This window comes from Harpia harpyja, chromosome 6, assembly GCF_026419915.1.
Source record: "Harpia harpyja isolate bHarHar1 chromosome 6, bHarHar1 primary haplotype, whole genome shotgun sequence".
In the NCBI taxonomy this organism is placed as follows: domain Eukaryota; kingdom Metazoa; phylum Chordata; class Aves; order Accipitriformes; family Accipitridae; genus Harpia; species Harpia harpyja.
In genome coordinates, this window is record NC_068945.1 from 12964426 (window position 1) to 12989944 (window position 25519).

The 25519-nt window shown below is 37.0% G+C and overlaps 1 protein-coding gene across 5 annotated transcripts in view; it reads right to left on the reverse strand.

Annotated features, from left to right (window-relative positions):
* The window catches only part of AEBP2 (AE binding protein 2), a 51741-nt gene that overhangs the window by 17074 nt on the left and 9148 nt on the right, over window positions 1-25519 (reverse strand). For 4 of the 5 annotated variants that reach the window (XM_052789591.1, XM_052789588.1, XM_052789587.1 and 1 more), the window contains exons 2-4: window positions 14924-15131; window positions 11651-11758; window positions 2295-2481 (exon numbers count right to left, since the gene is read on the reverse strand). In XM_052789591.1, the coding sequence (XP_052645551.1) occupies window positions 2295-2481; window positions 11651-11758; window positions 14924-15131 (503 nt within the window). The remainder of the gene's footprint in view (window positions 1-2294; window positions 2482-11650; window positions 11759-14923; window positions 15132-25519) is intronic. The other variant, XM_052789590.1, reaches the window with a different exon arrangement.

Genomic DNA, 25519 nt, shown 5'->3' on the forward strand with positions numbered 1-25519 from the left:
CAAAATTGTATCAGCCCTTTGTCAAGTTCACCTAATCAACAATAATCCACACAAAGTTTTAAAGAAAAGCTACCCATACTTAGCATTTTCAGAAAATGCCATCAACTTTGGATATATTTCTGGGTCACATACCCTCTGGAGAAATACATTACAGTAGTCAGTTCCCAACTCAGTTAGAGATGATTTTTGCCTTAAGGCAAAACTCTACAGCCAGCATTGCATTCATCTCAAGCGGCAAGAAGATAAAAAAATTGCTCAAGCAGCTGTCATTTTTCTTCCTGCGCAACACTTGATCAGGACAGCAGAGCATTCAAGTACTACAGTCTGCTCTTTAACATTCCCATAATATTTACTACTTACTTTTTTTGGTTTTTTGCCATAGATTCATTCAAGAATTCTGAAGTAAATTCTTATTATGGCTAGAACACCTTAGCAGATAATTTGAAGTTTTAACTATGAAGCTCTGATTTGAAACTTGTAAGTCAATAATGTTCATCAATTACTAATAAAATGCCAACCTGAAAAACTATTTCTGCATATACTGGGGGGGGAAACTGAATTAAGGTGCATTAAATCAGCCACCTAACAAAATCAATATGGAGAAGTAAGCTAAGATGCAACTCAGAAATCTCTGAAAGTGAAAATTTTGAAGTGTCCAGTCTTGGACATCTATATTTTGTATGAGTTACACAGTCAACAAATCAAGATAATCTTTTAGGAACCTGCAACTATTCCAAGTAAGTCTCTCATTGAATCCAAGATGAACTAAAAAGATAAAAGCATAAAAAAAAAGTGAAAGAAAAAAAAAAAAACCTATAACCAAAGTTAACAGTGACTCTTCTAGCACTGAACTGCATAGTTGTCACACAGTGTGGAAGACAGACAGAGGAAATAAACTTTTCAAAATTGTAGGTGATACTGTAACTGTCCAGGACAGGCTTCTTTGCATTCAAGGCAGAAACATGACCACTGCTTCACAAATTTCAGTTGCTTAAAACACAGGCGAGGTATTAAGGTAAGAATAGTCACAATCAAGTGATATAGAGTAATCACTTAAGACCACTAGTATGTGCATCCATTGTTGCAGTACTATTTGAATAATTGGTAACTACTTCTTCACAGGAAGAGAAAGATCAATACAGAGAAGTGTTCTGCCACAGAAGAGTTCTGGAAAAATAAGATTGTAATTACTGACCCAGCGAAGTAACACAAGTTTTACAGCACACCATCACTAAAATCCTACCACCAGCCAGGAGACAGGATTGAAATAATTGCCTGCTTATGAACAGAGCTCCATTTCTGTGGACAGTATGAGATATAACAGGTCCAGTGGTTCATAAAAAAGGTGTCTGGCACTTCAATACTGTAAGGTTGCCTTTACACCACAGGCAAAAATTAATAGAAGTTTTTTCTTCAGCTGTTGACATAGCAGCAGGAAAAAAAAAAACCTAAATCAGTTTTTACATGTCTCTAACTGTCACTGTAACAGTTCGAAATTAGTAAATAATCAGTTCAGTACTGGAGAGTTGCATCCAAAGCAATTATAAAACAAAGGTAATGTTTTTAACAAGCCTAGTCTTTCCTAACCATTTCTGTTCTCTAAATAAATTTGACATGGTTATTAGTCTGATGCTAGGACAACTCAGGAATCAAACAATTGGATCAAACCAGACTAGAAAATGTAGTAGCTAACTGATTATTACTTGCTAGAGGAAACAATTCTCACTTTAAATGATAAATCACACTTCTCAGCACATTGGTTCACATAAAATTAACAAATATCAACTGTGCAGAGCAAGATTTAAAAAATGTAGCAAGTCAAATCTGCCCCAAATTAGATCTTAGTTATGCTCACAAAACTGTCATTAAGCTAATGAAATGTGCTCAAAAGAGAGCTTATATAATATGCATTTATCTCTAATTTATATGAATCTGCAATGTCTGTCTGCAGTACTGAACTTCAGATCTCATCCTCACTAAACAGAACATTTTCCAACAGTAACATAGTTAGTAAACCAAAAGTGACTCTAAAACGAAAAGCATCTTTTGAATTGTAAATTCAAACTGTTGCTCACAGAAAACTGATCTTTGCTACTGAACACATAGATGCTTTACCCTAAAAAGGAACACAGAATCTGGAATTGTTTTCCTCCCACCACAAGGGATGCCAACAATATAATGCTAAAGATCACCAACTCTATCAGACCCACATCTGCAGAGAAACAACCACATTGAAGAGGAACTTCCTATCCAAGACAAAACTTTCAAGAACTTCTACTTCTGGAAATACTTACGTAATGATCGTCGTCTCTTGTTCTTTAACTTTCTTCTTTTATTCATTCCAGCTTTAGATGGAGATTCCTCTTTGGCCTTTGGCTGACTGGCAACTTTTGAAGAGTTCTGCTGGCTGAAGTGTGTTGGCACATGACGGGCAAGTCCTCCCTGAGATGCAAAGCTGGCATTGCACCCACCAACTACACACTAATGAGAAAAGAACAGAACAACTGTATCAGCATGTTATACAGCACTCATTCACAGGAGTTTGATAGATCTTTCAGTTTGACTTTTCTTGCTCAACCTCCAACACACTAAAAGGAAAAGAAATTCTTAATGACCATGCAATTCTTAAAAAGAAAAACAGAAGCACAACCTGAAATAAATTTCTATCTGAACTTTAGAACTCTCAATAATTATTCCATGGTATAATAATTTTTTCTATGCTATATAATATTCTATAGTATTGTATAGCATAAAACCAATCTCAAACAATGCACTGACAAACTCTTCCCACAGAAAATGCATGCTTCTGAATAACTTTCCCCTTCACAGACCAACATCCCCTTGTCTTTCAAAATACTGCACTCTTATTCTGTATTTCTCAACAGTTCTCCAATCTTCTGCATTTGATAACAGTAATGTTCTCCAACGTCCTCCTTTCTTGTGACAGGCAGAAGTAAAGAAACCATACATCCTTACCCACATTAAATCTGAAACAGCTTAACGCTTTTTGTAAATGCTATACAAAGGCAATAAACAGTTATCTTACAGTTCTGTCTAAAACTTTTAACTTCAGTAACTTGAACATTGTATTAATTATTTATACATGTATTTTGGGATGCTACTATTACTTCAGAAGTATTTAAGAAAGTTCTTATTTAAAGAAAATGGCCTCTCCTCCTCAAACAAAAAAATAAGAAAAGGTCCAACAATAATTAAGCAGAAACACAGAAATCGCAAGATACGTGCAGCTAAGCTAGTACTGGCTACAATGATTATTGGTATTTTTATAAGTATTTGGTTTATATTTACAATTATTTCATTTGCAAAATGAGTATTTAAATTATACAGTTGGGGAGGGAGGCACAAACTTTTTCTTTTGTGCTCTGACCTTGCAAGGGTAATAGAAAAGTGATTTTAAGATACGCATTCCATCATTGGCTGCAATGAATTGTGTATCCACACGATTGATTTTTCTTCTTATCCAGAGAATAGCAGTAGGGCAAATGAGTTGACCAGCCAGTAGCACAAACCGCATCACCACTCTAAACCATTGGAAACTTCTTTTTCCACATCTGTTCTGCTCCTCCCCCTCCTTCCCCTCTTCCTCAGCTCTTCCATCTGTACCCGTCCTGGTTTCAGCTGGGATAGCGTTAATTTTCTTTCTAGTAGCTGATACAGTGCTATGTTTAGGATTTAGTATGAGAAGAATGTTGATAACACACTGATGTTTTCAGCTGTTGTTAAATAGTGTTTACACTAAGTCAAGGATTTTTCAGCTTCTCGTGCCCAGCCAGCAAGAAGGCTGGAGGGGCACAAGAAGTTGGCACAGGACGCAGCCAGGACAGCTGACCCAAACTGACCAAAGGGGTATTCCATACCGTGTGACATCATGCCGAGTATATAAACTGGGAGGAGTTGGCCTGGGGGGAATCACTGCTCAGGAACCAACTGGGCGTTGGTCAGCAAGTGGTAAGCAATTGCATTGTGCATCACTTGTTTTGTATATTCCAATTCTTATTATTGTCATTTTATTATTATTTTTATTATAATTATTATTTTCTTCCTTTCTGTTCTATTAAACTGTTCTTATCTCAAACCACAAGTTTTACTTTTTCTTTTTTTCCTTCCCCAATTCTCTCCCCCATCCCACTGGGTGCAGGGGGAAGCAAGTGAGCAGCTGCGTGGTGCTTAGTTGCTGGCTGGGGTTAAACCACAACAACCTCTCTTCTGTAGCAATTCCCGTCAAAGCAAACTGATGAGGCAGCTCCAACAGGAGTTTGGGAATAAGTAACGCTGCAACTATGTACGCAGTGCTAAGGTTCCTCTGAAGACTAAAGATGAATTTGCAAGCTCTTACAGTAATCTGCCCCAAGGCTGCAAATTTGATTGAAAGACAAGAAAACAGCAGTAGAACACCACTCAGCATGTTTTGTCCCTAAAACCCAGCTGTGCTGTTTTGTCCCTAAAACCTGTGTTGTTTTCCAACTGTGGCTGCAGAATTGAAAAGTCTATTTTTGCCTCAGACCTAGCAAATGATTTTCCATGATCTTCATAAAACAATATAGTGTCCATGAAGAGAAAAACCTGTGTCATCCCCAAGGACTAAATACTTGCTATAGGACTAAAAATATGTACGTACATTTCAAGACTGTAAAAGACAAAAAAATAGGAGGACATTTTTCACATTTTTATTCTCTCCCCCCTCCTTTTTTTTAAGGGAAGTTAAGGAAAGTTTTCTAAGTACTGAGCTAGCTACAAACATATAATTCCCTGGCAAAAAGCTTTAGGATCCTTCACACCGTATTTGTTCCTCCCTGTCTCACCCACTAATAAGTATCTTAAGATTTGTGAAGATTTTTAGCAAAAACCTACCTACACTTTTTTACCTTGCCCTATAATTTTGTATGTTCCAACAACAGCAATATTGTATACTTACACTGTAGTGACTCACCATGCTAAGAAATCCCAGCACATCTATGAAATTCAAAACACTCAAGATCCAAATCTCATTTACACTACAGTAACCTCAATGCAATATTTATTACTTCAAATTAATAATGAAGATTGAAATTTATACTTACAGAATCATAGAATGTTTTGGGTTGGAAGGGACCTGTAAAAATCATCCTGTTCCAACCCCCCCTACCATGGGCAGGGACACCTCCTACCAGATTAGATTGCTCAAAGCCCCACCCAACCTGACCCACTTAGTTGTATTAAAGATGATCAAACTCACCATCAACAGATACAGGTAAAATACATGTGTACATTAGTTCAAACAATTTTTTATTCTCCAGTTTTTAAGTCCTTGAAATATCTGTCTTGCCCATAAAAGCAGTTTCATCAAACTAAACTAAGCAACTAAACCTAAACTTAGATCTGCCAAACACTGACAGAAAAAACAGCAAAACCCCCCATATTTTGAAGTTCAATCACACTGCGAAATTAATATTTCAGTCTTGCCAATGCCTGCCAGAGGTCAAAAATAACCTAAAGTCTCAGTACAGTGCATGCATTACCACATTCCAAGTTTATTACAATATAATATCAAAAGGCAATACCTTCTGAAAACAACACATAAACTTTGTGTTGGGCACATTTCTAAAACTTTTTAAAACACAAGTTCATAAGGCTTAATTGTATTTCTTGTCAGATGGGAAACATTGTTTTATGACAAACTGCAGTTTGACTCAGTGTCATAACTTTTGTCTAGTCGTGTACAAAGAAAACACAGATACTCTATATGGATTATCTACAGAAGCTACCACTTTTCTTGCTCTGCCCAAGTTTTACTTTCAAAAGCCCCAAACCAGCATCCTTAGATCTTCAATATATGCAACTTGCAACTAGAAACGATTATTTTTCCAGAATGCCTATTTATAGTCTGCAGCCACAGTATGAATTATTTGCAGGAATCATTACATTCAGATATTGTGTAGTTTGAGACTACCTGATCACGTCATCAAATAACCAACAGCTGATACAGCAAAGATGACACAGAGTGCCTTTGTAGTAGACAGGAAATAGTAGAAGAGGAGAAAAATCTTACCTGGTTTTTTCTTTTTTTCTCTAAAATAATATATCCAGCAATCCGTTACTAATGGGTAAAGTCTCTTCTCTCCAAAGATAAAGGAGCAGTTCAGGCTGTCACTTCAGGATCTCTGGACGGTAAGTCACACCAAATCAGCTTCCCACCAGATAATTATACAGATCTAGAGGGCTTCTAATAAATCAAACTCAACTATTATGCACAACTTTAAACCAATCTCTTCATTTTTCCCCCAAAACCTAAATCTCAAAATTTTGCATTCGATTTTAAATATGATAGATTGGGTCCGGATTGGTGGATATGTTACTTCAAGAGAAAATAAGTCAACACGTAAGAAGTTTAATTTCTCCAGTGTACCCATACCCACCATTATTAATGGGCAGTAATGACCAGTGACTTTAACAAACAGGATATAAAAATATCTAGCAATACAGGTTTTTTTCCTAAATTCAAAATAACCAAATCTCCTTTTTAGAATATTCAATATGCAATTTTTCCAATAAATCTAAAAGTTATATTTTAGACATCTGGATAAACCTTCTTATTGTCTCAACATCTAAGTGTTCAGGCAGAATGCCTTTACATTTTCTATCTGCATCTGCAGTGCTCTAATGGATAGAAGATATTCTGCCAAGAGAGTAACAGACATGAATTCCAAATGAGGACTGGAAGCTGCTTGTCTGTGTTTTCTATGTTTCAACAAGTGTTACTCTACTGAGAGTCATACCAAATACAGTCACCCCTTAATGAATTCTGGAAGTTACAGGTGGTAGAATGAGCACCAAATTTCATTATTAGTTTCTTCCCGCCTTCTAAACAAAGGATGAAAGACTCCAATGAACTTGTGTACTGTCATTCAACGTTACTGAAAGCATTTACTCCTCATGAGCAAACCTTGCATTACTGATCTTAACATTAAGAGCATACCCACTGGAATCAGTATATGAAAGCAGTTGGTAGCATACCCACATGCAGTCTTATATTTACAGAAGATTGCTATATGCAATTATTTTGCATAAAATCTCCCACTGTTTTGTGCTCACTCTTACTATTTGTCCTTTCATTGTGCCTAACATCTTGTAGTGGTCACCTAGACTACATTTTAAGAGTTCATTTGATATGTCTTCAAGTAACTTCCAATGCCTTGTACAGTAACAAGGCATGGCAAGTAGTACTTCTTTTTTGGGGGGTTGGGTTTTTTTTTATTATTGTTGGGGTTTTTTGATTGGGTTTTGGGGGTGTTTTTTTCCCCAGTACCAGAAACCATGCTGGAAAATGCAGGTTGTCACAGCAGATTAACTATTCAGATACTTATTATTTTTAACAGCCAAGTTTAAGACAAGTAACATAGAATTTCTTCATTCACTTTTTCTCAGCTTGCCAAAGACCGTTACCAGCATCCGTTTTCTAACTCAGTGGATTATTCCTCTAGATTCACCTGCCTACATGCTCTGAAAGCCTGAAAGTTTTTAAGTTGCTGAACCCTTGACAGGACCACCACTACATGTTGATGATACTCCACAATATTCCACCAGTTTCTAAAAAGCCGCAAAACTTACGCAACAGCAGAACTAAAAAAGAATGATGTTTATGTTTTTCTCTCTCAACTCTGAATGCAAAATCATACACAAACATGAACATACTAAATGTCTTCAGAGAAACAATTAACATGCTCTGAGAATACCTATATTAAATGAATCTCTACAACAACAACAACAACAACAAAATTAAAGGATGAATAGAATCAGACTGCAATAAGCAAAGAGGAAACTTCCAGCAGCACAAGAGCAATGAACTTCAGGTATTAAGAGGAGCAGAATAACTTCAAAACTACCTAACAGTGGGCCAAAGAAGGCCGGTAAGTTCTCAACCAGCAAAATGTTCTGCAAGACCAGTTTGTTTGTTTGTTCCTCTTGACAAGAAAAACAAATCTAGGAAATGGTGCTTATCAAAAGTAGGATTGGAAAAGCATGCTGCTTTGCAGAAATCGTATTTGACTACAGACTGAGAACTAGCTGCACTGGTAACTATGTCTCATTTGATGGACGCTTTTTCTTTTGTAGAGGGATTGGTGGGTGCCCTAGGAAAAGACACTTCAGTAACAAAACTTAGTGATGATGGCCTCAAAAAAAACAGCAAAAAAAAAAATCCATCCATGTGTTCCACAGGAAACACAAGGCCAGCAGTATTAAAAACTTAGAAAAAAAGGGAGGGAATACACAGAAAAGCAATATGATGACTAAAGGGGAACTGAGGTCCTGAATTCTGCCCAAAGATCTAAGGTATCTTTTTTTTTTCCCCTTAGTTCAGCAGATGACTCAGATATAAAATGTCTCCTCCTTATGAACTGGACATAGGCTACCAGGAATTGCCCCATATAAAAATGGAGATAGCATAACAAAGGTCTCAAAAACAGGTATTCATAAGGAAATTTACCTTTTCTGTGACACAGGTATTGCATGCAATATTAATGCTGAGGGCGACACACTAAACCACACAAACAGAAAAAACAGGAGAAACTTAGAAAAATATGAAACTTTTTGCCGTTGTAATTTAGAATTGAGTTCATTTCTGTGACGAATTAATTACACAGTCACATAGTTTATACGAATGCAAGGAAAGGGCAGGTAAACCCACAAAGACCTTTTAACATGAAAGCACAGCATCTCATTTACAGCTGGATAAGCTTTTAATCAAAGGACACCACCATGTGTATCACAAAAATAGATAATTAAACCCAAAATGGGCAACTACATAAAATGAGTCCACTTGCAAGCAAAAGGGTGACAGGATAGGGACATACCCTTCAACAGAGTAATTACAGTGCAAAGGAGAGCTTTATGCCTGAGACAGTCCCCAACTGCCTTTCAATTTTAGAAAATACTTGTCTCTTATTTTAACTAGAAATATGAGAATATAGCAACCTGCCATATATTTATTACTCTTCTCTGGTCATTATACGATTATAGTGTTCTTTTACCTTCACAAAAGTAAATTTTCCATGCTTTTAATTGTCACTTTCCTAGCTAACATTCTTTGCTTTTCTTAAAAACATCCTGAACAGCAGTTCTTCAGACAACAGCATACACCTATACTATTTCCATCACTGTCTTTTATGGCTTTCCTCAAAAATCCTGACATTCATTTACTTATTTTTTAAATAAACACTGAATGAAAAGGTATTTTCAGCAAGTTCTCTAAAATGACAGATTCCTTCCTCCTATGCTAGAACTCAAGTATATTCTCACAAGGCAATAGAAATTTCATTTGTAATTTAGGTTTTGGGAGATATCTTGTCTGCAGTAATCATCAAGAACAAGAGGTCCTTAATCCAACTGACTTGAAAAAATTTGGCTTTCCTAAAAGGTGAGCAATTAAGATTTATGAGAACAGCTAAATGCACCAAACGGAAACATTTGCTCTGTTTTTGAATGACTGCCATAAAACAACTAGTAATGGCTGTTCTTGGACCGATCCAAGACTAATATCCAACACTTAAAAAGTGTTTTTGTATCGGACCGTAGATTTCAAAAGCTTGTAAAAGAAAAGAAGCAAGTGAGGAAAGGGGGCTAGTTAATTAATAGATTGCTATCACAGACACTTACATACTTGGCTACCTCATGTGAGCCCTGAAGCTTATATTCAGCATAAATGGCAGGGGAATAAAAGATGTTACAAAATTCTACTCAGACCACAATTATCCTCCATTCAAAGCCCCCAGGAACAGATTGAGAAATAAAGAGATAAAAAAAAAACAGAGGGACTAAAGACAACAGTAGGAAAAAATGCTGAAGTGACATACACTGAGCCATGATGATTAGCTACTGCAATCCTAGCCTGTGTTTTGTTCTTTCCCTTAGTATGACCAGAAAGTACAGAAAATCAGCTAGTGAAGTAACACATGTTTAACACAAGATGATTATTATCAGAACTAATTGTTTTAAATTTTAGGCCTCTAGCTGTAACCAGCCTAGCTAAAAAACTGGGATACCAACTTTTACTGACTTTGCCAGGTAACTCTGACAGACTCAAAAGTACTACTGGTATTTCTGAGCTATGCCCACCTCTTTTAAACCCAGTGTCTCTAAGACTGAGTTTCTTTGATCTAGACCAAATAAGTATACAAATTACCCTACTGAAAGACTTTCCTTCAAGACAAAAGCTTGCCATTATACTTTAAGGTATGTAAAATATTTAATTCCAAAATGAGAAGACCTAAGGTACAAGTCTCCTCTGATGACTGGCGTTTTTATTTTATTCAGGGATTAGCACTTAAGATTAGATCAGTTGCTGGAACAATCACATCTGCGAACTTTCAGGGATCTATGATCCTTATGCTATGCTTCCAAGAGCATGCTAACTTTATTCCTTTGAACAAAGGGTATGATAACCTCAAGAGCAAGTTTCCTGATCACTCTCAGTCAGAGACTTTCAAATTAAACTACATGGTTCAGTATGGAAATAAGTCTAACCTTTATTAATAAACTTTTTCACGTGCAATGCACTATTTTTACTCTCTAGGTTTTGAGTTTAGTTTTGTTTTCTGTCATAACTACTGTTATAAGCTACACAGAAGAAGTAACTTCTGGAAGACATCACTGTAACAGAAAAGTATTTTTTAGTAATAAAGCTGCCTTAAAAAAAAAAACAAAACCAAAAAACCCCCAACCAAACAAAAATCCACCCACAAACCAGAAGATATTAACCTGAGAAGAAAGAGAGGAAAGGGAAGTGGAGAAACAGTGACTAAAACTTGGTGGGGTTAGGGGGTGGGGAAGAGGAAGGCATAAAATGCTACCTAAACTTAAAAAACCAAACCAAAACAAAAAGCAACCAAAAAAAAAAAAACCCCTAATTCATTGTCATATCCTACATGGAAGGAGAACTTCAGTCTGAAGTAGTGTGGGTGGGACTTACCATCAAGTGATCCAGGACTGACAGCTATGAACTGCCCCAACTGTATCCATAAGAGGATGAAGCAACTCATTAATAACGGATTGGTGGATATGGGAATGATAAACACTACTATACCTAGAATTGCAGGTACAGATTAGGGGGAGAAAGAAAGAGAAAGTTAGAAAATACTATGCAGGAAATACAGTCAGCTCAATGGTCCTGCATTCCTGACTTCCTTATTATTCTCAGAGAGGTTAACCATAAATAGTCACTGACTGTGTTTCAACTGAATTTTCTTAACAAAATCAGCTCTTATTCAAGCACAGAATGTGCACCATCAGGCATGATCCAAAGTTTAATGTGGACGTGTAAAGCATGGGGCAAAATATCTCACTGTTACAGAGTAAGCAGCTCAACTGGAAAATGCACAAAAAACCTGATCTTCAGCACTATTTAGTTTTACACTCCCTTACCATTTATAGATTAAAAGAAACAGGGATAGAGAAGCAATAATGGTATCTTCACCTGTTTTCATAACAGAACAGGACCTTTAGGGACTATTATTGCAAAGATGAAGGCTCAGCTCATTGGATGCTTTTTAAGAAATCCTCCTGCGATGGCATTTTTCAATTAATATATTGTATCAGGAAAAATAAATAGGATCATTTTTAAAATAAGGATGATATATGTTACAATAAACCTTACCTTGAAAGGTTTGTCCCCACTGTGTGTCAGCATATGCCTCTGCAACCAACTTTGACTTGTTGAAGGTGTATTATATACTTTGCAACCTTTCCACAAGCAAACAAACACCTAATAGAGTAAAAATGCGGTAAGTTTACACAAGTCAAAGAAAACAGTAAAAAAAAAAAAAAATCTGATTAGCAAAGAAGCCTGTTTTCACAATACAAAGTACTTCAAAGAATTTTGAACAATAACCATTTATTTTGCAACACAGTTCTCGTATCTCACCAAGGAAAAAATAATTGCAACTACAAGTATTCCAAAAAGCAGGTCACCGGAATAAAATACCAAAAAAATAAAAAAGATGCTCCTGCAGATAAACACAATTGAGTGCTACAGCATCCACTGTAAAGAGTTTGTGTTTGTACCCAGTATCTGTATCTGCCAGATATTGAGACAGAAGATTTTTAAATGACAAATTTACATTTTCTGGGTAGCAGATATAGAAATTAAATAATTTACTCTCATAAGCAATTAATAATTTTATTCTTTGAGTGTGAAAAAGTAAAAACTCTTAATTACAATACAGTTGTTTAGATACCAGTTTTATATTATGGAATACCAGATACCTCTAGTTAGGGCCTTATACTCAATTCCTGATGAAGAAAGTTACAAGTTCTCATAGGATTCAAAACCTATGGGTGTTTTGTGATTCCAGTGTACAGATCAGTCACATGCACTATAGTGCAATAAGGGGAGTAGAACTTACACATGCTGCTTTTCTCTCTCCTGTCCTTGTGTCTGTCTATAACCAAGAGAATGAAAAAGCTCAATGAACATGCCTTTCATTAGAATTTCCTCAACAGGTCTGTGTGTGAAGGGAGGTATAGCCCTAATTTGTAGCAGCAAAATACAGTCCCCAGGAACAGCACTGTCCATAATACAAGTTTTCAGAACTGCAGGAAACTAATTGGATTTGAGCTTCTTGTTCTCTTTTAGAGATTAAAAAACTCAGTCTTCAGAAGATTGTATTTTCAAAACAAAAGAGCAGCCACAGGAGTGCTATGTACTTCTTGTATAATATATAGATAACTCAGCTTACTGATACAAAGCTGGAAAATCCTGCATGTTTGTATGACTGATCCAGACCTACTGACACACAAGGCTCAAGCCCCTAAACCTTTGGTGTCTGCCACTCCTCAGTTTTGAGATCCCCCGGCAGCCACAGAATTGGAATTTCCGAGATTCCTGGCTCTGTAACTGTCCCAATATTTCCATCAGCAACTGCAGACTGTGGGGCACTCAAAGGAGTATTACTATGAAGTTACAGATTGCGGAAATGCAACCCCTCCAAAAAACAAGCACTTGGTTTTACAACAAGCCATCAGAAGTCCAGGCAAGGCTTCTTGGGAACCCTTGTCAGAAGGCTGAATCCAAAATATTTCTGAAAAAAAATTTTTGGGAAGTAAAACTGTTTTGTCAAAAAGTTTCCTGGGCTCTTCATGGATTTATCTGGTTTGGAGCCATTATATCAGTACTAGGTTGAAAATATACATTTTACCATACAAGGATGCTTATCACATTGCTTTCAAGTTCGCAATAAGCAGTTACTACCCCCACTTTTCTTCAAATTTATAGTTATTGTAGTTAAGCAATACCTGAAATCCAATCAAAACCACAATATAATTTCTAACACCACTTAAACACCTCACCAGCAGGTGGCAGACAAATCCTTGAAACAAAACAGCCATGATCAGTCCCCTTCCATAGCATCAAGTTGAAGAACTTTTCAAAAAATAAACGAACTCCAGTAGGGGGATAGAAAGTGTGAACTCAATGCAACAGTTATTAGACACTTGGTGCTTCCAACAACCTCCTCTTTCAGAAAGACAAATACAGTCTAACATTTTCTAAATAAAAATATCCACAAATCACATCACATGGAATGTAAGTGAACAGAAATACAATTAAAAAAAAAAAAACCACCCTGAAAAATCTTCCAGTCTCTTTTTAAGAAATTAAAAGGGTTCATGGATGGGATAACAACGATCCGCAGAGATGTAGTTATGTGAAAACCCACAGGATACCAATTTACCTCATCCATTTCATTGTTTCATCCAGGATTCATATTAACACTTTTATAAACCTATGAACAGAACTACAGAAATCATCTCATGGGTGGCTAAAAAGCCAGCTCACTGGATGGATGATTCTGCTTAGAGCTTAGACTGAAAAAAGTCACCAAATATGAAGCTGAGAGTTCAATCACACCAAAAAAAATTAGCTAAATACAACCAGAGTCACAGCTGTCTCAGTGACACAATTACATAATAAATTAATGTAAATTAGCATTTTATTTAAGTCTCTTATTCACTCAGAGAGTAACGGCCTAACACTTTACTTCTGGAGAAGTCACAGGACAAAAAGACAAAAGATAATGACTATTCTAGGTTAAGATTTGATATTAGCTCTCCAAGAAATTGAAGAGCTGCAACATACAGCGCCGAAAGCAGGCAGATTGCTTGTGTTAATGTAAAGGTAGTTTACACGACATATTCCAGGAATCAAAGGTAATTTGGGAGGTTGGGGAGGGCCAGGTATTAAGTACAGAGTTGAAATTACTCTACTGGAAGATGTTTTGAAACATTGAAATTGTGAGACCAAAGGAAATTGCACCATTTGACCAGAGATTAGACTGAAATATACATGATTATATATGCACCTCAATTTAAAAAAAAGCAGTAGATGCAATTATGTTGAAGGTATACTTGCCATCAGTACTACAGACAGAGCTGTTTTGGTAAGACTTTGTACTCTCAAGTCAATGAGTCTTACATCTTCCCTATTATACATTCTGTATATATTTTACCTCTACTGAGACTCCATTTGTAAAAATAATCAAGATATGACTTCACCCAAGTTCAATGCAGTAACACATACACTAATAGTTTTAAGAAAATTAATTCCTAATATAAGCACTTAAAGATACACTAACAGCTTCAGGATGTTGAGAAGTTAGCACATCCATCAAAAACCTGATAGCCTCAAATCATTTACTTAAAAGAACTTACTACATTCTGAAAGTTAGACATTCAATCAAAAACACAGAATACCAAATCAAGTGAACTATGCAAAAGACAATAGCTGAATTCCTAATACCAGAATGCTGAAGGCCCAACCTTAGTTGTCACTAGCTACGGAACTGATACTTTAAACCATAAATTTTGCTACTGTCATTAAAGAGTAAAATATTGGCAACTAAGAAGGATGGAGAAAACAAAAAGTAACACCAACCCCTCCTCGTTGACCATCCACATGTATAGAGCGAATGTGATCTGCCAAATCTGGGCTGGAGCTGAAGCAAGCGTGGCAGTGGTCCCAACAACAGTTATAAGCAATGCTTTTTGCAGAGGAGGCAGGAACTCCTTGTCCATTCATCATAACCGGAGTTGAACGCCCACTGGAAATTGTGCTGTCTACATCCATAATAGTGCTGCTTATGCTGCAAGACAAAAAAAAAAGTTCATACTTGTTGCATTTTAACAGAACAAATAAAAACTGTAGCTCTTTGGGGTTTTGTTTCAGATATATTAAGACAGGTTGAAAAGAAAATCTTACACAAACTTACTATTTACTGTGGTTCATCACTTTAAGTATAATAAATGTACAGTCAGGAAATAGCTACTATTACTCAACATTATAACTTCTTCTGGACACGGGCAACAAAACGGAGGGATGGAAAATTCTCCCCTTCACTGACTTGTCAGAAAGTTAACTCTCGTGATTAACACAGTCATTTTTAAGCTACATTAGACAGCCATTCATTATTTTTATTTTCTGGGGGGGGGGGGGGGGGAGAAAGAAAAAAAGGTCAAAAAAAGGGGAAGAAAGAAAAAAAAAAAAAGGCATGCTAGGTCAGACCAGAGCTCTATCTAGCCCAGCATCCACCGCTAACACTAGATCCTTAAAAAGAATACAGCACTGAAGTTCTACAGAAGGTTTAAGGTACTCCCACGCCTGCCCCAGCATGGTGTCCATCACATGCATGGTCTAAACTAATGCTTTTTGTTCTTCTACAACCTTCCAGAGAAGCCAGAAGCAGCAGTGGGAATACATGGCCAGCAGGAGTCATTTTCATCAGCCATTCTGCTCTGTATCTCAGCAGATACAGCGCCAAGTATCAAACTGGACCAGAAAAAAAATTGCATAGAGTGGGCTCTTTTCATATATAAGCAAAAAGTATGGAAACAGATCAATGTTCTTCCCAGATAAACATTAAATAGCTACTGATACACCCTTTTTTTTTCCTTGTGAACCTGTTCACTGCCTTTTAGGACATGTATGTTTTTGTCTTCCACAAAGCTGCACCATTACAGAACAGCTGATCTTTGAAAGGACCTCAGAAGATCAGGTGGCCAAACCTCCTGCCCAAACAGGAGCAAGTGAGATCAGATTGCCTGTGGTCTTGTCCAGCTGAGTTGTTAATGGGTGTCTTCAACGACTGGAGTTTCTGCTACCTTTCTGAACAATTTTCCCAATGTCTGATTAACCTAATTATGGGGGAGGGGGAAAATTTCCCAACATCTCATCAGAATTTCCAGTGTTGCAACTCCTGTCTGTTGCCTCTCATCCTCATCCTTGGCAGCTGTAGGGTTGAGATGACTGTGGTTCCTCCTTTGCTAAACTTCCCTATCAGGTCACTGAAAACAGTAATAACCCTGCCCTTCTTCCCCTAAAACTGAAAAAAAAACCCCAATCTCTCAGCCTCTCCATGTATAGCATTTGCTTCAGCCTTCTAACCATCTTGGAGACTCTCCACCAGATCCTCACTAGTATGCGAGTATCTGGGATGAGTCCCAAACCCAACACAGTAATCCAGATATAGTCTTAATGGTGCTAAGTAGAGGTGAAGAATCACTTCTATTGACTGTACAGATACACTTCTGCTACTACAGCCCGGTATGCAGCAGTAATTTTTACATGGGTATCTTTACATATTCTTCTGAGCAAAGCGCAAGGAAAAAAAAAAATCTAATTACATTACTTTAAAGAAAGAAAATAATCATTTCCTATTCAGTTCTATGCAATGTTTATAATTTCCTAACTTTTATCACATCCCTTTTCTCCCCCACCTCTTGCACATAATTTCTATGCTAAAGCATTCTGCTTTTAAAGGTACAGATGCTGTTCTGTATTTTTGACCATCACTGTTTACATACCCATTATTGTTATATTACACATTTTGAGATGGCTAAAACAAAAATTACACCAAATTTGAAGATATCATTAGCACGTTTGCTCTTTTGCTCTAAAAGCATTTACTAGCAATTTCTCACATTATCTGCATTTTTTTTAATCACTACTGTGCTAGCAGTTTTTTCCTGTGATAGATTTTGAAATCATCAGGTATCTGCCTTGTTTAGATTTCCCCCTCTCACCCATGTGGATTCCACCTCATTTATCAATTAAAAAAACGTCTTGCCTTAGTCAAAATAACAGATTCCCTTTAGCAATGCGTTCCAGTTAAACTTTAGCTTTAACTACCCTGAGTAATTTGGTTCATGAGCAAACTCTGATCTGAGAGATACCAGCAAGGCAACATAAATGCTGATGACCACATTCCAAGCACAGAACCCTTAAAATATTTTCTTCCAACCCATTAGTCTCCTGCTATTATTAAAACTGAGCAATTATTCTTAGGCCTTTGTTTTCCAAGTTAAAAAGAAAGTTTTAGGGACCTTTTCAATAATAAAAGTATATCAAATACATACTTTCTAAATGCTATACAAATACCACACACTTATTTTCACCGTCCCAATTTCAAAAAAGATCAAACAATTTACAAGGTATGACTTCTACAGGCTTTTTGCTGCTACACAGCATTTTTCCATGTGCCCACTATTTTTATTTTCTTCCCTTTTCTATACCCTGAATACACACAGCTTTCCGTGATCCCTCCCCACCTCCTCCCCCCCGCAACCACTCAGTAGTCTTGGTTCCTTTCATGACATACAAGCTCGCAATCTGCGACGAGCAAATGAAGAAAAGGTGGCCAACAGAAGCCTATAGACATGGTTTTGAAGCTGTTCCAGATTGCTGCCTTTCCCAAAAAGCTTATTTTATATTCATCAGAAACTTCCAAAAAAGCGCAAATAGCACTGAGCTGAAGCTATCAGTCCCAACAGTGTTAACAGCCACTAACTAAAACTACTGGGAACAGTAGTTTAGGATCCCTCTAGGGAATTGTCAGAAGCTTTAAGTGCAAAAACTGTTGCAAGCAATCCCAGTTTTTCCACCACGCCAGGCTCACAATAGATGCAACTAAGAGACTAACATTCCCTCCTTCTTCAGCTGATGCCCAAGCCAAAAATTATCCCCAGAAGTAAAAGCTGTAAAACTGTGTTATGAAAGCAAAATTTACCAATAGGATGATAGGAAAATTGAATAAATAATTAAATGTGACCCCCCCACCTGAGTTTGAGTTATCCAAATACAGTTTTCTCAAAATCAGTACTTAGAAGTTTGAACGCATACAAGATGGCACATAGCCTGACCGCTTCTGTCGCATACAGCAATGTTACACAGATCAGTGGTTCCAACAGGAAGTTGCTTAACCACGGATGGCAAAGCACTGCAGATACAGCACTCATGCAATAGCTGCCTCAGACAATTTCATGGGGATAAGTAACCCTAACTTTCTCACAGTTGAAAGGTACTAAAGTACAGTACTTTATAAACACTTTAAGAAGGAGTTCAAACTTCCAAGCTATTTACAGTCAGTCCGAGTTTCTACATCCACTGACAGCATTAGTACCATTCTCGAAAACCCCACAAACAGGCATAAGCAAATTTCCGACTAAGAGGAGGTACAGTGCTGGTGACCACAAGGACAGACTATGAAGGGGTATTTAGCATAGTTCTCTCAAGGGTTCCCTGTTTTTACAGCCAGGTCTTAAGCAGGAGAGCAATGAGAAAACATAACCCACATAACCCAGAACAAGTTCTGTGAAAGAACTGGGGGGGGGGGGGGGGGGGCAGGGAAGTGCACACTCATGAAGGTGTGTGTGTGGTTCCTCCGGTTCACAAGCATGCAATCTGGTTAATTTCTCTAAGCAGAGATGAAAAAAATCTCAAATTGATGAACCTGTAGGATGAGAGTTTATTTCATATCGCAAATGCAATGCAATATACCTTGACCACCTTCTGATACAAAATCACAGGTCTCTAATTTTACAGCCTAAGGAATGCAAATACTTAGGCACTTTTTTTTTTTTTAATATCTTATCCTTCCTGTAGAAAATTACTCTTGGTTTTGGAGAAAAATATGTAAAAGTCAACTAGTAATACTGAGCCAGCAAAAAATATTCTGATAAGTAGGGTTATTAATGACATGAGAAACCAGTAACACTTAGAAAGCTGATTCAGTTATAATAGTTTAAATGTTTGCTTGGTTTGGTTCTAAGAGCCTAAGTGTTTGTTAAGGGCTAACAGATTAGAGTTGCATACACAATATCAAAACTTAGTATCAGAGGAACTGGAATAAAAAAAGGTTGCCCATGGCACTTAGACCAAGTAGTAGCATATAAAATTTCTTGGAAATTGAGGATGAAGTGCTACATTGGACTGTGATTCTAGAATCTATTCAAGATATAGTCTAAAAATGGAAAAAAAGAAGAAGTAATTCAAATCCAGTTAAGTGATAACAGATCAGTATTTTATTTAAAAGGGAATGCCTTCCTTTCTTCTAGTTTGAAGAACTTCGTGTAAGATGTTAAAGAGTACAGACAAATATTGTTGTAACAGGACCTACTAGAGAAATAGCTAAACTGCTTATAAAACAAAATGGCTAAGAGTCACACAACAAGAGACTGCTGTTTTCTGATAGTTCTCTTGATAGGCTCCACCAAAATGCAAGAAACTCATTGCCCTGACACATTCCTTCTCTAGGAATAACCCATTAAATAAAAATGTAAAATGAATTTTTCTTTTTTTTTTCCTTCTGTGCCTCCAGATATTTCAGATATGCCTCCAACATATTTCAGGTGATCAGGCGCCTCACAGTACTGAGAACCTAGAATTAGCTTCCGTCTTTCTCACTTAGTGAGTTCTGGGTCACCCAGGAAAGAGGTAAATGCTGCAAAGAGAATTTGTGAAAGACTAGCAACACCTTTCCTCTCTGACATAGTGCCCTGTACATCTCAAGCATGTGTACGTTTTCTCTAGTCTTCCATACACTGAGAAAGTAACAGGAAGCTTTTCAAAGGAAAGTTTGTACTATATACAGCATCAGAGAAGCCACTAACTTGGGAGGTCTCTTGCCCTTGACCTGCCATTTCAAGATGAAGCAGGAAGATGATGGTAATTTTTATAGTCAGAACTGCGGCTACTGCTAAGTCTGCAAAGACTTAACTGCAACAATGTTTTTGTTAGACCTGCCGATTCACCCACTTTTTTGTTTCTTGGGATTTCAGAAAGGGTGTGAGGGCAGGACATACAAGTGGGTAAGATGTGCACACACACTCCACCATCTTATCTAATCCGCTTGAGTCTTTTCCTGACCAAAGAGTGGAAGCACGTCAACTCAGCCCAAGAAGGGATGGACTACTAAAATAGTGTCTGTATATCTTTCAATCTATGAATGGGGCTTTTCAATCCAATCTCACTTTCTATCTGCTTGGGATGATCCAAGAGAGGGAAAAGTTCCTTAACAAAGGGAAGGTAGTAATGGAAATTACATCCTTCTGCTTTCTCATCTGAAATCCATAAAGCCTGTAAGTGGGAAAGTAATAATGTGTATCAGAGGAGAAAACAGAACAAAGTAAGAAAAACACAGACATTCTGGCAAACTACCGGTAACAAAACAAAGACATTGAAACAAACTTTTAGCTAAATAAGTTAAAGCAAGTTTTTCTGCCTTTTTCTAAGCCCTTTTTCCTCAGCCAGGAGATCTGTTTAAATCCTGACTGCCACTATCAAAGCAGAATGACACGAGTAGAACTTAAGCGCTTGTGGCATTTCCCTATTGCTAGTGACAGACAGGTTTGGGTTTGCTCCCAAGCTGTAAGCAGGCTCCAGCTCCATTGTAATGGATCTATAGACCATAGCCTGATGAAGAACATTAGACATTTGAGTTTCAGGGAGTTCAACTCAGGGGTCATCCTAAACAATAGAGCATCAAAAACAGTCACTGCTGGAGAGAGCCTGCATACACAATAGCTGTTTTTAAGAAGCACCATTCAAAAGACTGACTAATTACTAAAATTTAAAACTGTTACAGCAAGCACAACATAGTCTTCAAGCTTATGTTATCCCTGCTTTCATCCTGATCTGAGCACCAGAATCAACCTGAAGAAAAAAATCACAGCTCTAGAGGCAAGAACTGAATGCCTTTCTAAAATACATTACTAAACCCACACCTCCTTTTACCAAGTCTGCAAACACTGGCAAACAGTGCCTTCCAAATGCAGCAAGGCAGAACCAAAACCACAGAATCTTCTCAGCAGAGTCAGACCTTCTTCCTTCCTCCAATTTTTCCCTCTACCAAGAAGGATCAACAGCTTTGAAATGATACTGACATTTAAAGTGTATTCATTAAGCAACAACACTAATGCAAGCTTAAAGAGAGGAATCATTACCTCAAACACACTGTTTCAGGTCTTATTTTTACCTATGCCTACTTTACCTTTAGCTAGAAATAATACATCTTCATAATCAAGATGATTAAGATTTTTTTTAGCATCACTTTCATGTTAAAAGGTTAGTACCTGTGCAATCTGTACGTGCATGTGAACCAAATGCATCTACCTGATTAAATCCAGTCCAAACTGTATTTAAAAACAATCCTGAAACTGAAACAAAAAATAGCTAAAAACTTAGAAGAACTTGCAAGTCATTTTCGCTTTATAGAGAACAAAAAAAGTTCTTCAACCATTTTTAATCCTGGATTATTCTTTTTCTTTAAGGATCTGAGCAAAATTAAGCCATTGTTGCAGTCATGTAAACATGAATATGTTCTATAAGGACAAAAAAATTCCGAATTATTCCCAATTTAAAATACATGAATTTCAAACCATGTATTTTACCACATGCACATTTGGGCACTAATTGTTGTGTACAGTTAAATGCAAATGAAAATATAACAAGCCTGTGATTTAATGCATTAAAGAAAATGGTGTATTGCACATCATTCCTGACACACGCTTGGCTCTCCAAGGAGATCAATTTCATCACTACTGCAAGTAATCCCTTCCATTGAATTTAATTAATGGAATGCCCCCAATTTTTTCTTTCCCTTTTTTTCGTTAATCTTTCAGAACAACAGGCAGTAGGAGTCTAGAAGGAAAATCAACAAAACCAAAAGAACAGCAGCATAATTTCATTTTTACTTTCCATGAACCCCCATTAGCAACTGTCCACTTGAAGTAATAGTAGAGACAGGCACCGAACACATGCACAAAAGCCCAATCAATTTGCTATTATACTTTTAATGTCTGCTAAATGTACTCCCTCTAGACCTTAACTGAAGTAACCTTTCCTCAGGCAAAATTCAGACCTAACAGATGGGCCTTATACCATGCCCTTGAGGGTCAACAAGCACTGCTTCAGTCTGATCAACAGGAGCTCATTTCAGAGTTACACTACCTCCACCGAGAATGCTGAGCTTCCAGTCCCCAGATGTTCAGTAGGTAAGCAAAGGACCCAGCTGATTTCAGCTAACACCAAGGGAAACGACTGTGACAGATCCTATAATAAATAACCTCATCTTGTAAAGCATCAAATTAAAAATGAGCAGAGATTTCAGGGAACATACATTGCAGGGTTGCTAAAACTAACACTACTGAGCAGCCATCAAGCTGCACACTACACTAATTAAAGTAAGGAATCTTCAGAAACAGTTTCTTCTAAAGTACACAGTGATAACCCAGTCATAGAGCATCAAATCCACAGAATATTGTCTCCTACTAGATGAAAAGAATAATTAACATTCAAGAATCCAAATAGTACAAACCTCACTGGACATAGGTGAACATTTTAAGGATTAAAAAAAAAAAAACCAACCCAAAACCCGACGCTGCTAGTTTCTTTGGCTTTTACTAGTCAGCGAAATGCCCTGTCATTTTTGCATGGAGCTTCAGCTACATTGTTCCAATCCATGAGGGAAGCTTAAGAAAGAAAACTGAACCATAACACTCAGATAAAACAAACTCAGAATAATGGAAACACTGTGAATGACAGTCATTTCTTACAGCAACTTCAAGGGGTAAAACCTAGAATCCAACAGAAAATCTTTTACCACATGGAAGACTAAATCACAACTAGGTACTAATCCCAAAAGAAAACAAACAGCTTCAATCGCAATCATTCAATTACAAATGCCAAGTCAAAACAGAACAAAAATTGAAAGAAAAAAAAAAATTGCATGCCTAGTGACATGCCCCAGCACCTCATTATTTTCATTTCACTAGCAAAAGTCCGGAGTGAAAACAAAAACTTCACAAGTTTCCCCATCACTGTATTCCTTTCCAAGACAAGGGGTGGAAAACTCTTGTGTACAGTTCTGGTCAATGGACTAGTTCACAAAAACAAGAGACCACCTAGCAGTTTTACAGGTTTTTGAGGCGACCAAATTCAAAGTGATTTACACTCACTACTTCCTAATGCAATCAATGGTCAAGCAAAGATAAATCCTCAAAGCTTGAAAATGATCAAATTATCAACCCTGAGCTCCCATCATTGATAAGGAGCTGCTACATCTGTCCTAGGAATTATATCTTTTTTATAAAATCTCCATCACTTCTAAATGTGGGACCCGCTGTATCTTCTCCAAGAAGCATTACATGATTAACTTTTACTTTTTTACATCCCACCCAGCAACATGAACTGCAGACCAATGCTGTTAAAATCTGAAGTAGGACAAACATCATTTCTAAGAGCTAACAATTTCAATGGTGCAACTGAACTTGATACAACTCATTAGTAACAGAAATTGCTACACTGGCTCCTAAATGAAAGCAGAGGAAGAATAAATTCATATGTTTTTGTACTAAGATTTAACTTCTGCTGATCCTCAATGAATATTAAGCAAACTTTAATGCCAACCCCTTTATGAAGTTACTGTCAGAACATCTGCATCAGGGTACCAGTAGGCAATAAAATGCAGTGCTCAAGGCAACTATACACAGGTGTCCAAGCAGTTTTAAAATAATCTTTGCTTTATGCTCTCCAAATAATCATGCCAATTTAAAAGTAAGATTAAAACAGATCCTAAGAAAAATTAAGAGCTCAGAAAACATGAGCAACCACTATGAGGCAGCAACAGAGCAGAAAAGTTTAACATTTGCCTGATCTTTTTTGTTCCTCTCCCCATCTTTGGTGAATTTGGTATTTTATGATGCATCTACATTGGTAACAGATATACTCCTACTACTAAATTTCCATGATTTATCAATTTAATTCCCCAAATAAACATTTATGTTCCACAAGCAAAACAATTTGCCTTATTTTAATGGATGTAGTTCGATTGTGGCACACAAATGCCATAATGCTTTAGAGCTCTTACAATATCTTTTTATCTAACTAGCAAATAACCCAAAGAGAATTTTCAAATTAGACAAAAAAAATAACTTCAGCTACCCATATTTCTAAGGGGGGTTTTTTGATTATTTTCCTGAGAAAACCATTTGTCTTTAGTTTAAATAGAAAGTATCCAAAATAATTTCATGACTGATTATGATCAGTATCTGAATTCAGGAAAATCTTCCACCACCACCAGCAAGAAAAAAAATAGTGTATGCGGATAAACCACCACCAAAACAAAAACAGATTGCACAACACTAAATGGCTGTCAAAGAGAAAGGTAATTCACATGGCAACAAAAAATTAGAATACCTGAATCAAAACAATAAGCCAGAACTACATGAAGTGAAAGTCCACCACTATATTTTAAAGGCAGTACCTTTTCTGTTCACATCTGCTCTTGCAGCTCCTATCCACAAAGACCCCTGATACCAGACAACACAACTGACTCCATGGCTCTTCAGAGGCAAGGGAGCAAAAGTAGGATAGGCAAGAAGTGCATATGTCAGCAAAGTTACTTTGTGAAAGCGAGGGAGAATGAACCTAGCAAGTAAGAGATATAATACTAAAAAGTTAAGAAGGATAGAGAAGGAAAATAGCAGTGTTTGGTGGTCTAGCATTTTTCAGAAACACTTTCAGGTTCTTAATATCATTTAAATAAGTAAAATCAACATTAAGGCAACTTCTAGATAAAGGAAAAAGACCATGATTTCCAGGACTGCATGATTTGAGGGCACCCACTCACTTGGAAGCACTTGCGCTTCTGAATCACTTCAGCATCTTTTTGGAAATCAAACCTATGCTTTACACAGATCAAGTTATTCTAACAAAAACTTTTCAAAATGAACAGGACTCAAGAAGTATTCATAAATCAATCTTAAAAACAAGGCTGCATAAACTCTTTATTGAGTATCTATGCAGGTGTGATGACTAAGAAATCAACACAGTGGAAGAATAAAACAGTCAAGGGAGAATATTATACAGCATGACAAGCAGTAACATTACAAAACTCGTTTTGAAATTCATTTTGAAGCAGTAACTTATTTTAGAGTAAAGCTGCATCTAGATTAGGTATAAATACCTAGAAAAGGGAGCAACACTGCCAACACTTCAGATTGATAGTATAAAACCAGGGGAAGATAGAAAAGTTCTTCAAGACAGAGAAATCGAAGGAACTTAAAATAACAAACATGCACAGGAAACAAAACAAGACTGAGAAAGTGTGTTATGAATCACCACCTCTCTAGAGCTGTTTCCATTCTCGTGGATCACTTACTTTGATTATTTAGATTGTTAGCCCTAGAATATTTGGGC